Consider the following 14890-nt stretch of genomic DNA (forward strand, 5'->3'; position numbering starts at 1 on the left):
CTTTAACACTCCCCCATATGATTACACAGGAATGATGGAAGTGATCAGCAAATACTTGTATTGGATGATTGGAGCAGCGCAGCTCGAGTTGGCTGCCTGAACTAGCTCGTAGGCGTCGCTCCATATATTTGATCTTAAGATTGTAATGCTATTTAATGTTACTAATGTTTATCATGAACATATAATGCTCCCAAAGCAATTCACATGACAAAGATCCAATGCATGTGCAAAAATATAATAATGTTATTTCCATCTTCTTCAGATTGGATTCATCATAGTAACCTAATAACAACAAACTTTCAGGATTTTAAATCGTCACCCTTCATGCCTGTTTACGTTACCTGGTGTTGTGTCATTTTGTGCTGATGCTCCCAAAATCCCTGTAGGGAAAATGTCAAAAGTATGATTATAAATTATATCCATTAAAGATATTATATTATTATATATTATTAAAGATGTACACACACACACACACACACAGAGAGAGAGAGAGAGAGAGAGAGAGAGAGAGAGAGAGAGAGAGAGAGAGAGAGAGAGAGAGAGAGAGAGAGAGAGAGAGAGAGAGAGAGAGAGAGAGAGAGAGAGAGAGAGAGAGAGAGAGAAGAGAAGAGAGGAGCACTTGTGACTAAATTAACACATACCTGCAAAGAGAAGGAGTGTGAGAGGATCCATCCTCCCCATTTCTTGTTCTTTCCTGTGAAATATAAGTTATACATTTGAATACACTTTAGAATGCAGAGAAGTTTCAACAGACTCCAAATGTTATCATATGTTGGACTTATTGCAGGACTGTTTTAATACTAGACTGACAACTTATAACATAGAAACTCAAATGTTCGACTCCCTTCTGAATTCATGCTTACATCTGAAGCAAAACAACTATGAGTGTATTTTTTGGAAATCCTTTGTGTTAATTGTGACCAGTTTGGAAGGCATACTTTTGTGCAGTTTTTTAAAGATTCAATTCATACGGTTAGTTCAATATTTGAAGAAATGATGGAGAAAATTATAATTTTTTAAATACAATTCTAACATCAACTATTTGATTGGCTCGATACAGCTTGAATCCAACAAAATGCAGTTTTAGTTGCCTTAACGGGCATCAATTAAAGGACATACAAAAGATAAACCACCAGCTAAACCTATGTATTTAAATTGTTTTTTAAATATATATAAACTGGAGTTGGAAGAAAATAGTCTGGTGGGTTTCAAGCAGATACCTGATGTGTGATGACAAGCTGATGTACAGCTCAGTGATGAATAAGGATGCAACAAATAATGACAAAACAAATTCGTTTTTTAGGTTGGTTCTTAGGATGGTTATCGAGACCCAAGAATATAATAAATACAATTTATTCTGTCTTATTTGTATTGCAGCTTGCACTCTGCCACTTCTGTACAACTGCATTTTATTATTACCTTATAATGATGCAGTTATTATGATCACTGATATCAGGCAAAAAAAAATCCTCCTTAATCCTCCTCGCCCCAAGCAAACCTTTAAACTTTCAATTAGAGATTCTAAAAAAACTAACGTAATATATATTTAGCAATATGTATCAGAATCTGCATTACTCTATATATTTTCTCAAGTTAGAAGTCTACTTTATATAAAGATTTGTATCAGACAAATCAATTGGTTTTCAACAGTGTGATTTACTCACATTCCTACATGATCTTAGGTGCTACAGCACAAGAACATTCACTATACCCAGCTGACAGAGCTATAAGATAATAACTATATTTGCATAGCAAAGTTTCAATACAAGTTACACAGTTCTTTACAACAAACAAAATACAATTCACAAACAATCAGAGTAGAGAAATAATAATAATAAAATGTATAAACATCATACAATAAAAGCTTTTTTGTCAAGATGTGTCTTGAGATGAGAGATAAAATAGGTAACCTATTCTGTTAGTCTAATCTCTTCTGGCAGATTGTTCCAAAGAGTAGGGGCCCTCATCGCAAAGGCTGGATCTCTTTGGTTTTCAGCCTTTACCAGAGGATCTCTGGCTGCGACCTTGCTCATAGGGAGGTTAAAGGTCTGAAATATTGGCTTTAAAAGTAATTATATTAAATTCAAAATCAATACTTAAATTAACTGACAGCCAGTGCCAGGATGTTTTACCAGGGGTTGAATGGAGTTACAGTAGTCAAGTCTGAGGGGATGAGGGCCCTGAATGATTTTTATCTGGTCTGTGTGAGTGATAAAAGATTTAACCTTAGCTATGTTATCTTAAAATATGCTCATATAGCAGCCACACCCTAACAAGACAAGCAGTGAAGTAATCTGCATAGCATAATGATACAATGAAAACAATTTTCCGCTATAGGTAGCACACTTGTAAAAAGCAAAGCAGAGATTGCAGAAATTATTATTGGACTCTAATGGAAATCCTTCGAAATAACACAACACAGTTTCCATACAACATTTTCTACATCATACTTTGTATGCATGTATGTATTATCAGTAAATCCCCAAAATTAGTGGTTCGCTAAGCAGCCTTCTCAAATTATTTTTTATCAATGTAAATTGACATAGACACAGAGAAGATGAAGGTGATGCAAAAATGATTTCTAATGAGTTTTACTTCAAGTGCTCAATTTTTTGTTCAGTTATTCAGCAAAGCAAGTAGAGAAATGTGCTCTCTTACCTCCGCGGGGTCCCAAATCCAACCTCTTCTATTCGAGGTGGCTGTTTAGTCGATGGTTTAAGTCGACACTAAGATAGCAGCAGCTACCTTATCTTCTCCGTTTGGAAAGGGAAGTGAAGAGGTGACTGAGGTTTTTGTCAGAGACAAGAAATTCTTGTGACATAAGTTGCAGGACTTGTTTTTGTACACCATTTCCATTTAAAAAGGATGAAGTGCTAAAGGCACAACCTAAAATGTGGGGCGTGTGTGGGAGGGAATGTCCTTTGGACGTAATGAAAATATTCTAGCTATTGCAAACATATGTAACATGCTCAAATATAACCTGAGCCACTGTGTCAAAACTCAGCTGTGTTTGCATATGGTGCTGAAACTTTGATTTGGCTGTTATGAAATATACATCATTATGAGAAAAATAATTTGAGAATTGAAAATTACTATCAATGATCATATAAAATGCATTTACTGTTCTACACCTTGATCATAATTCAAAAAGGAACACTTTCCTGGTTTAGATCACATTGGGTGTAAATAGCCTGCCACCAATCACTGCACTCTTATCATGATTGATTTACAGGTGTAGTAGGTTGTCTGCTTATTCTTAGGATACACCCAAACAGAAAGGGAAAGATTCACAATTTCCAAGTTAAACTGGTGTGTATGTTTGCCTTTCCTCAAATTTTCTCAAGAAATAATCGTCCGATCAACTTCAAACTTGGCGGTCTGTCTCTGTGGATCTGAATCCTGACCCGAATGAGTCCTTGATAATTCCTGAATGTAGACTGCCATCTAAGAAGACATAGAATACATTCAATATATGGAACTTTGGAGTTACTTTGGAGGTGTCCATTCTCTCTTTTTACCTCATTTTCTAACTCCTCCAGTTTCTAAATGCTAATGACACTTGATCCTGATGATGATACAACTACATTTGATCCTCTTACCCAGCACCTGGTCATCATAGTCATCATTCTTTATAATAATTTAATATTTGATGTTAACTATTGTTCATCCTTTGGTAGTTTAATTGCTCTTGTATAGTTGTCACTGTGTATGTGGTTTCTGAGAAAAAGGATGCAAAATAATAAAGCCTCATCAAAACTATGATCATTATGTGGCAAACTAAATAAATTAATCTATCTTGGTATGAAGGCTAGTCAAATAATCAAAAAGCAGTACTATGCTACTACTACCACTACTAGTACTAGGTACTGTTGTCAGTGTTGTGCAAGTTCACACCTCTCATGAACTAGTTTAATAAATATAAATACAAGGTAATATAAAATGAATAGTAATAGTATAAAAAGTAAAAAGTAAAAACTTCCGTAGGAACAAGATTGCACATATAAAATTTAGAAGAAATTTCAGACAGATATAGAAACTGCACAGATACTCAATTATTTTGCATATGTAAGTGAAGTTACATGTGAGTGCAGACCTAGAATTTAGTGCATGTGGTCTACTGGGAGTGGTGCTCGTTGTACAACAGCCGGAAAGAATGACCTGTGTTAAATCTTCTTGAGACACTTTGAGTGAATCAGTCTGTCACAGAAGGAGCTGCCCAGTGCTGTCATAAATACTTAAGAAATATTATCGATGCACCTTATCAATAAGATCACAGCTCATGCAAAGAAAATGCTTTTATTCAAAACTAACCGTCATTGTGGGATTGAGGCATCGCTATGGTCTCAAAGCAGGGTGTTCTGGAGAGGTAGAGTTAGATCCAATTATGTGTCAGAGACGTTTTACAATCCATAGAATACGACTTTGAAAACACAACTGAAAAGGGAACACAAGAGAAAAGCCAAGAATGAGCCAAGTCTCTCTTCTTTGTCAGACAGACACACAATTCACAATAGGGGTTACATATAGAGAATATATAGAAGTAGAAGGAGCACTATCACAATACAGGGGAACTTAATCAAGATATTATGTAAATTTAGTAGGTATATATGAATGTCAATATGGGAAGACAATGTTAATCAATCAAGATGAGGCAGAAACCACAAATTCTTGTAAAGTACAGGGACGGAAGACAAACCAACACTGAATCAGGCCCACCAACATTCTGTATATGCAAATTTAGGTAAAACACCTTCAGGGATATTTGAGCATTCCAAGTTAGGGTTGACTTCAGAGAAGCATTCTAGAGTATTACTTATCACCAAACATACTTTTCATTCTGTAAGCACAGCAGTTGTCTCATCAAAATGCACTGAACCTGTCACACAATATGCTCAAGTATGAGATTAAATGATCAATAATTATATTTCAGTCAGACAACTCACGTTCGAACATTTATTACAGTATTACAACGGGTTTAGTGTTTGGCGTATAGGCTCCAACTTAATCACTCCCCCATACAATTACACAGGAATGATGGGAGTGCTGAGCAAATACTTGTAACCCCCCCCCCCCCCCCGTTGGAGCCTACAGGTGGATGCTGGGGTGGTGGAGGGGCTGAAGCAACTAGTGGCAATACTGCAGCAGCAGTGCGAGCGAGAGGGGTTGAAAATGTCTCTCTGGTTTAATAGACCACCTGATAAGGTGGGTGTGTATATAGATGATTGTGGAGAGTGAGGTATGTCACATGATGTATGTCACATGATTGGTGCAGCGCAGCTCGAGTTGCCTGCCAGAACTAGCTCGGCGCCATCGCCACATTTGTGTGGCTATAGGATACAAAAAAAAAGGTTCTCTGCTCCGTTTCCGTTTGAAGAATCAACCGCCATTTTCTTTAATTGAATTGGATTTGGCTGCAATGATTTTATGGAGCTGAGGTTATACAACAACAAAAAAAGTCAGGGACAAGGAAATAAAACCAATGGTTGTATAAAATGACGAGCATACTAAAACGACTTCTCTTTCAAATTTTAACTAGAACTGCTTAGCAAATATTAAATCACCATCTTTTTGCTTTTTACATTTAGGAAAATTGATATGCAAGCACAAGACGTACAATACAAATCAATACACAAATACAAAGAGTGAAGAGTATTTATTCAGAGAATAGCCATTCCATACAACTCATATCCATAAAAAATATAAACAGCCCAAAAAGTTTCAAAGAGACACTCAATATGTTCTCAGCTGTCACATGGTGACCAAATCGACTGCATTACAAGTTTGAAGCTAATGCAGATGGATATTCCGAGCATCATTCTGGTTTACATGAGCTCTCTGCTCTAGCGAGGAGGAAATCCCCTGTGTGGCCCTCCCCTTCCCCTAAACCCTCCCCTGTCCCCACGGAAATTTGGTCGATTTCTTTCCCGGCCTCTGTCTCCCCCTCTTCCTGAATTCGGCCCACCTCTTCCGCCTCTGGGTGCTCCGCCACCGCGGTCTGACTTCATCTTGGCAGGGGGAGATTTGGGCCGCAGTCTCTCTATTTCCTCGGTGCAGCCAGAAAGGCTGGAATTGGGCAAGCCGAAATGTGAGGCGTAGGTCTCAGAGTTAAAGTTACTGTTTGTCAAAGTGGGACCCACTGTCAACCAGCCTAGAGACAGAAGACACCAAGACGAGTTAGCAACAGCAGAAAAATGAACAGAACATACTAATGACAGTGTTCACCTAAAGTAACCCCATTTTGGGAGAGTGCATGTGTCCATCTCACCTGGCCTGATGGTTGAATCTCTCCCAAACAGGTGCAACCTCCTGCGGCCCAAACAGAAGTGCTCGATGATATGGAAGATCTCGACAGGCTTCTCTACATTTCCCATCTCAGGCTCCTCAGTGATGATCAAGTCAATGTCCACGTTGGCGTGGATAAAGTCTCCATCAGTGCTCCTGCGCACGGTTCCTTTGATTCCCATCAGGCAGTGTTCCTAGAAGCAATGTGTTGCACATGTCTTTGTTCAGTTCAATATACTATAGCATCTACACCAGTTTAAGTTTCAACGTGTCGTTTGTTGATGTGTCTTGAAAACTTTTATTTGAATATCCAACATCCACAGAGAAAATTAAAGATTATATATATACACAGAACCTAATATTTACAATACTATGAACTTATATTTCTTATTTTTGCTGGGCATGTGTGTGTGAAGGTACCTTGGTCCTCTGGAACACTGCTTTTGGGTCCAGTGCCTTGGTCTTTCCTGGTTTATTCTTATTAGTCTTGATCCAACATATATCCTCACACCGCCTAAAGCCCCACTTCCTCAAACACTACAATGGGTGTAATAAAGATAATTGACAGGTTATCACTTCCCCAAGGAGGTTTTGTTTTTATTTTTGTCCCTGTCCTTAGTTTTTTTTTAGCTGTATTGATTGTAAGTAGGATTATACAAAAACAAGGGTTACATCAAATAGCAAATCATAAATAACGTAAATTCACAACAAACTAAAACAACTGGGGGGGGGGGGGGGGGGATCCAAAGGAAATTAAAGCAATCCAACATTTTATCTACCTTCTAAAAATAGCTGACAATGGGAACAGTTTTAACCAGTCAGAGAAAACATAAATTGTTGTTACTGACAACCTCAAAGAGGACAAACTTCAGAATACCATTTACCAAGAAAATAGTACTGTTGGTATGAGAGCTTTTCTTGAGGCCTTTTTCCAAAGCACCCTGAACAGGTGAGTTTCCAAAGGACTCAAAGAATGCTGTTCTGTTCAACAAGTTGTAAAAAATGACACGCACACTTAAAATTGGGAAACATAATGACACCGGTAGAGAATATGATGTAATTGGCACAAAGCTAAGAGTTTGCCTTTAACTGAATGTGTGCTTTTAACTTTAATGTGAGCGATTGGATTACCATTCTGCCCAGGTCCAAGCCTTCACCAGAGCCGCACCACAGAAAGACGAAAGAGCGCAGAGCCGATATCTCCTCAATTTCAAGTTTCATGATCTACAACGGCAGGAGAGAGGGGAGTGAGTGAAAGTGATGCCAAAAGCATAAACGACAAAGAATGAATGTACCTTTCACTTATCTCTTCAGTTCCCTTGGGCTAAGTGCTTAAGCTGCTTGGTTTGATTACTGTCGGTACATTGACAGGGTCATTGTGGATGCAACCCTCGTTAGGAGAGTTGAGTTTGCCGTTTGTCATATTTAAAACATTATGCAAAAAACTCAAAATTCTCCTCCTGGGGATCAATATGGTGGTCTCTCGAGGCCAAGAAGGTTTGGGTACCGAACTCGACTTGGAGTTAACCAACATCGCTCTACCGGATACCCAAGTGCCAATTCTCACTACAAACCAAGATTTATTCATTTTAACTTCTTCTTTATTTCCATATGTTCCTGATACTGACTTCCACTTCTCGCTGTATTTTTCATTGTTACTAACTTTACTTAATTTCTCTTTATAAATATTAAAAGGGACAGTTCACCCAAAAAAACGAAAATTCAATCACTATCTCCTCACTACTTTGGCGATGGAGGAGGAAGTTTTTGAGACCAGACGCCACTTTTGGAGTTTCAGAGGTTTGACTCGAAACTGCATCATTTACACTACGTTTTGAGCCTAAATGACCTCTGGTGTCCTCCGTGTTCATGCGTAGGTTACAGAGGACATTAGGCTTAAAACATGTAAATGACGTTGTTTCGAGTCCAATTTTGAAATATCGGGGCTTACTGACACTTGGATAACACCACAGGAGCAAAATGAAGGCATTTAATGTTTGTTCAAAGTTTTTTTTATGTTTGAAGATTCGGTCACCATTTACTTGAATTGTATTGGATTTGGGTGCAACACTGTTTATCCCTGAGACTCCAAAAGCGTTTTGTGGACTCAAACACGTCACCCAACCCTCCATCCTTATAGTGATGAGTAGATAATGAGCCAGTCAAAGCAGTGCTCTGTACCTATTCACATACTGTATCAACATAAACTGCTTAATGCTAAACACTCAAAGATGCATACATACATCATCCCAGTTCCAGCAACGTTCAGTATTGCTGATGCCTGATTCTCTGTAGTATTCCTCTAAGGGAGGTTCGAGCAGAATAACATCGAACTTGCACTGTAAGTCCTGCAGGTCAAAGTGCTCTGGGTCAGCCTGGAGGTACCTGAACAAACAGATACACACACAACTTTAATATGTTTTTGTTTTTTTGTAACAGGGGATACCAGCATAACATGAGCGTTTTCTTATTCAAAGATATATGGTCTTCCATGCACACAACCATTGTACATACATAGGAGGGGTGTTAGTGGTGGAGATGAGCTCATCCTTGAGTCTGATCAACTCTCGAAGCTTAGGGTATTCTTCAAATCGATCAGCCAAGCCTTAAGCAGATAGGACAGAGGTCAGAACCACATATGAGCTTGCACGTGTGCATTAACACAAGTGATAGAAAGCCATTATAAGAGAATTGACATCATGATAACACTGTGCAGGGCTCAAAAGGCTGATAAATAAAACATGTCCGCAGATGCAGCAGCAGAGCTCAGCGTCCGATTACTTATGAATATTTAAAAATATTATAATCAAAGTATAGATCATAGCTCTACTTCAGCAAACAAAGATAATGCACATCTTTTTATTTTCAGATATCTTTCTGTGCTCAAGTGAATACATTAGTGATAAATAAATGTTCATTTAAGTTCACCGATGTTGTTTCTCATTTTTTCATGAATTTGTTGTATTTTATCAGATGCAAGACATAAAAACTAGACATACAATTGGCCACCGGTCTCACTGCTCACTCAACTGAAAACCCTGAAAGGTCGACTACTAATTAAAACACATGTGCAAATACTCACCGACATCTCTGATGAAGTTTTGTGGCCTGTGACCTGTGTCCACAAAGTGCTGACAGTAGTCATTGTGAGGGTTTAAACTCTGAGTTCCCTGAGAATAAACAAATGAATGAGGATTAGGGTTAGGGTTATCCGTGTATTTTGCACTTTCAATACTTTTCCAGTCTCAAAACAAAAAGGAATTATGAGGAATAAATTCTGACTAAATATCGATGTCACGTCAACATTGGGAATCCTCCTACTTCAATAAATAATAACAAATAAATAGGGCTGATTTTGTTACACTTCATCACTCATTACTTGAATTTAAATGTACCACGTTGTAACTGTCCTTTGGCCGTGCCACTCGTCCTGTACAGCACTTTGGTCAACCATGTTGTTTTAAATGTGCTATATAAATAAAATTGACATTGACACCGACTCATTTTTACACGTTTTACTTCAACTACAATAGAGCATGAGTTTTTTGTGTGAACTTAAAGCTGAAGCGTTTAGTAAGCCAAGGATGTAAATAGTTTCCACTTAAACACTTTGCTCTTTGTTCTCTTAAACTGGTTCTTACCTGTATTTACAGGCTGTATTATAAACCAGCTGCACTGACTGATGTCACATGGTCATGGGAACATGCGTGTAACGTTCCATCAGTTCAATACAAATTGTCTCCACTCCTATGAATTCATATTTATGTTAATTGTTAAACAGGGCACAGCTTCGTCTGTAACATTCATGTTTAATAACAGCGCTGTTTCATAATCTGTGGGAGGAATGCCTGTCTGCAGGACTGTGTGTGTGTGTGTGTGTGTGCGTGTGCGTGTTTTAGAGTGTGTTAAAGTGTAAGTGAGCGCAGGTCAGTGGGGGGAGTGAGGAGGAAGAAGACTCCGACATAGACTCTGACACAAGATGACTGGAGCTTTAATTAGCGTCTGTCCTGCAGCAGCGGTATTAAAATGATTTAACAATCGAAACCTGCTATAACAATGAACGTAGCAGAATCCATTATGAGTCCATTATGTTCTGTCCCTGCATTGGTTCGGTGCTTCGCTATTCTCATTCTCATTGGCTGTTCGTGTTGTCTATCAAAACATGGACGGGAAGAGTTCTATCGACGTATCTTAAATCTGTATGTTTATCGCCCAGCCCTAAAGGATATAATAATTATAATGATAATTTTGATTGTTACTATTATTATTGTACCATGGCTTGGTTGAATTTCTTATTGTGAAAAACTGTAGACACTAAGTCTACTGGGTGAAAAGGCTCCCACCCCAAATGGAAATAGGTCTGAAAAGCATCAGTAAGCTAAATGATCCGGCCAGTCAAGTCAGACAGGGTCTCCTTCCGTTTAGCTGCTGTTTCAGACAGCTTTGTCAGTGTCCTGAGAAGGCAGGCTGAACAACTCGGTGCTGTAGTAAACTACCTGTGAGATTTATTAGGCTCCTCTTCCATGTGCAATCCTACACACTTCACAAATTCCTAGATCTTGATCTGGCATATTGAGGGGATGATTTATCTGAGTGTGTGAATTTGGTGCAGCGTGATGGACTTTAAGGGTATGAGCTCTAATCAGTTCCATTATAGTCATATAAGCAATCTATATTGCTCATTGCTATATTATAGATGGCTACTACATTTATTTGGTCTTGGCTAAGAACTGGTAACATATAAACAATGTAAAGTAGAAAATTCACGTTGTGTGTGTATAACAAAAAACAGTAATATACCTTGAGGAAAGTACTCGAGTCCTTGTACACCTCCTCGTATGGGTTGCCTTCATCCAGTTGCTGCACTTCCACTTCCTCCTAAAACATACAGGCAAACACAAAAACGAACATATCCTTTATCTGCATGTGAGGAACACAATGACTGCAATTGAAAATAATACAAAATTTAAAAAATTAAAACATGAATGAAATCCATAGAAGCCCAGAATGGACAAACCAAACACTGTCTCTAAAGAGGGCCTTTCAAATTCTATATAATGTTACATGATGGGTACCAGGCTGAGGGAAGGGGTCTTCAGTTGGTTGCAATGTGCAACTTCACCCCTAGATGTCCTTAAATCCTGCACATATAGCACAATACTCTCAAGACTACTTTCAAACTGCCAGTTTATAGTCTAGGCCCAATCCCATGTTCCCCCCTTCAGTAGTATATGTAGACAGATGGGACAAAAAGTTCTGCCAGGGATGTCATTGTAATAACATTAAAGATATTTTGGATAAATCAATGCAATTGTTTGTAGTTACTAAAGTGACAAACCTATGATATCCTAATAACATCTATGGAAATGGTAATTCAAAAGCTTGTACACAGCTTCAGGTTGCTAGCAGTGGTCTGTAGGCAACTCTGCCAGGATGCTTTGTTATTAGAGGAGCACTTAAGTTGAGGTTCAATCAAGTGCATTGTGTGTCTTCAACATGAAATGATGTCAAAATATGGGATTATCATGCAAAATTAAATAAAATTAAGGTTGTTGCGAAACAAATGACCATAATAAATTGAAACGATATTAAACTAAGATACTACAATTATTATTGTAGTTTTTAAATCCTTATTAATGGAGAAGATTCTTTATTCGTAGGACTGTCTCGCATCTTGACGATGATTCACGAGGCATTGAGGAAAATCTCATGGCCCTCGGTTTGAAGTGCGAGTCGGAAATATCTCCCTTTTTTTTAACACTTGGCCTTTCCCCTCCATTCCAACCAGGATGGGGAAACACTATGCCGTCAAGCGAATATGCAAAACAGAGGGGCAGGGCTGAGGTGAAGGGAGGAGGAGTGAAATGGGACAGGGCCTGAGCTTCTCAGGCAAGGGGAATCTTTACTGTCACGCAGAAAAACATTTTTTTTAACTTTGAGTGCCCAGAGGCTCTGGAAAAACCTGCCTGAGACCATGCAGCTTTTTTTAGCGTGTGTCATGTTTTAAATCACTCCCCCACACACACTTACACAACATCATCTTGTGTGGTTTTGTAATCATGTTTTATCCTAACATTTTGATGCTATTATCATTTTCATTTTGGTTGTTTGCTGTATATCACTGTAAACTGAGATCAGAAAAGTGCAGTTTACATCAGGTTTACCTACCCTGACATTTAACAGGGCGGAGGCAGGTTGAACCAATGCAGATTCATAAGAGCAGCACGTGAATACACTCACCTTCGGCTCTTCCACATCTTCCTCCGTGTCCTCTCCCTCCGCCTTCCTCTTAGAGGGCAGCGCTGAACTGTCAAATGAAGCCCTGCACAAAAACAAACACCATGATGACATTTCTACATCTGATTGGGAGTAAAAGGGGGGGCTGTGCAATGTGGAAAAGTCAGAAAAGATGAACAAATGGGGTCTTTGAGGTCATACACATACTCCATGTACCTAGTAGGGGAGCGTGCCTATGTTCCCACAGCCCAATGTTCCCACAGCCCTATGTTCCCACATTTCCAATATTCATTACAAAATTAGGCCCTTAGTTCCTACAGTTCCCACATTTCTACCCCTGCCTTTTAGTTAAGGGTTCACCATTCCATAGCTGGCGATTTGAAGGAGCTAGCTAGCTTCCAAACTCTCTTGAGCTCAACACCGCTAACCCTAACCCTCTCTTGAGCTCAACACCGCTAACCCTAACCCTAATTTTCTGAAAAATCTAGAAATGTGGGAACATAGGGCTGTGGGAACATCGGGACTAATTTTTCAAAATAAATCTGGGAACATAGGTCTGTGGGAACATAGGGCCAAAATTTTCAAAAACTGCCCAGAGGCTCTGGCAAAACCTGCCTGAGACCATGCAGCTTTTTTTAGCGTGTGTCATGTTTTAAATCACTCCCCCACACACACTTACACAACATCATCTTGCGTGGTTTTGTAATCATGTTTTATCCTAACATTTTGATGTTATTATCATTCTAATTTTGGTTGTTTGCTGTATATCAGTGTAAACTGAGATCAGAAAAGTGCAGTTTACATCAGTGAAAAAAAAATCCTTAGAAATGTGGGAACATAGGCCTGTGAGAACATAGGGCCTAATTTTCAAAATTGTCAGTGAAAAAAAAATCCTTAGAAATGTGGGAACATAGGGCTGACCCCCCTGGTAGTCCTTTCCCCTCTGCTGGCTATGGGACTACACCACCTCTCACCTGCATGTTTCTCTCGTCTCCTCGATCTCCTTCAGTTCGTCTTTGCTGTTGAGGACCGCTCCGATGCTGTCTGCACTCTCAGCTCCCAGCTGTGGACACACACTGGTTAGTCCATCAACCTCTGGTAGATTCCCTCTTCACTTATCTGGAGCATGAGCCAGTCCTGACTATTTATTCAACCTTACACCAACACAGCAGAAGTATTACGAGTATGTTTCTTTCATGCACATCCTTTGATTACACTTGAACTGATCACTTCTCAAATGGGCTCAAACAGCGGCAGCATGGGCAACTCATTCATTTGCATTTACACTGGAGTGATTTGCGTGTACCAGGCTGAACATGTTGGAATCAGCTCCATCAGCTCAGTTCTCTCCATCATTCTCCACCTTCTCTGTCCGTTCAACCACTGGGTCGGAAGAAGCGTGTCCATCTCAACGCTCACTCTCGCTTGAGTTGTGAGATTAGCTTACATGCTAACAACATCCCCACTGTGTACTTGCCTGTTGAGCTAAAAGCTGCCGCCTAAGTTTCTGTCGCTGGCGAATCTCCTGCAGTCGACTATTCATCTCGCCCCCTTATGAATCTGTGATTAGTTTAAACTCCTGGTAGCGAGTTATTACAAAAACCTTCGATGCATGTATCAGACGGGCTAGCTAAACAACAAGCGGCTAACATGTAGCACCTCTGTTAGCTGCAGCCGCTCAAAAACCCAATGGGTGCACTCGTTTACTACACCGGGGCGGTCGGGAGGGCTGTAAGGCCCTGCTGTGGATGAAGTTAGCTGCTGAAATAGAGTTGTAGACACATGACGGAGGCTTTTGTCACTTGTATTACATATGTGATCTGTTACATGCATGATATGTAAATATGTGATGTTACATGTTTGATATGTACAGCTATGTGATATGTAAATATGTGATGGTACATGCATTATATTTACACATGTGATATGTTACATGTATGATATTCACACAATTGTGATCTGTTACATGTATAATATTTACACATGTGATCTGTTACATGTATGATATGTAAATATGTGATGGTACATGCATTATATTTACACATGTGATGTTACATGTATGATATTTAAATATGTGATGTTACCTGTATAATATTTACACATGTTATCTGTTACATGCATTATATTAACACATGTGATATGTTACATGTATGATATGTAAATATGTGATGTTACATGCATTATATTTACACATGTGATATGTTACATGTATGATATGTAAATATGTGATGTTACATGCATTATATTCACACATGTGATCTGCTACATGTATGAGATGTACATATGTGACCATTTAGCAGCCTGATTGGAGCGAGCAGCGACACCGCCCACCTTGGCGAGTTTCGGTGTACGCCGTCTTCAAAAACAAAGA

The 14890-nt window shown here is 39.1% G+C and overlaps 1 protein-coding gene across 1 annotated transcript; it reads right to left on the minus strand.

The window, feature by feature from the left end:
* Positions 1-5638: 5638 nt before the first annotated feature.
* Positions 5639-14172, minus strand: mettl14 (methyltransferase 14, N6-adenosine-methyltransferase subunit). The gene is made up of 11 exons (XM_061091889.1): positions 13997-14172; positions 13494-13582; positions 12523-12604; positions 11083-11160; positions 9365-9452; positions 8797-8887; positions 8526-8667; positions 7414-7506; positions 6703-6819; positions 6266-6476; positions 5639-6148 (listed from the first exon to the last, which is right to left on the minus strand). The coding sequence occupies exons 1-11, from the start codon at positions 14060-14062 to the stop codon at positions 5841-5843; spliced, it is 1365 nt and encodes a 454-aa protein (XP_060947872.1). The 5' UTR covers positions 14063-14172; the 3' UTR covers positions 5639-5840.
* Between the last annotated feature and the right edge of the window lie 718 nt (positions 14173-14890).

This window comes from Limanda limanda, chromosome 2 (assembly GCF_963576545.1).
Source record: "Limanda limanda chromosome 2, fLimLim1.1, whole genome shotgun sequence".
Classification (NCBI taxonomy): Eukaryota; Metazoa; Chordata; class Actinopteri; order Pleuronectiformes; family Pleuronectidae; genus Limanda; species Limanda limanda.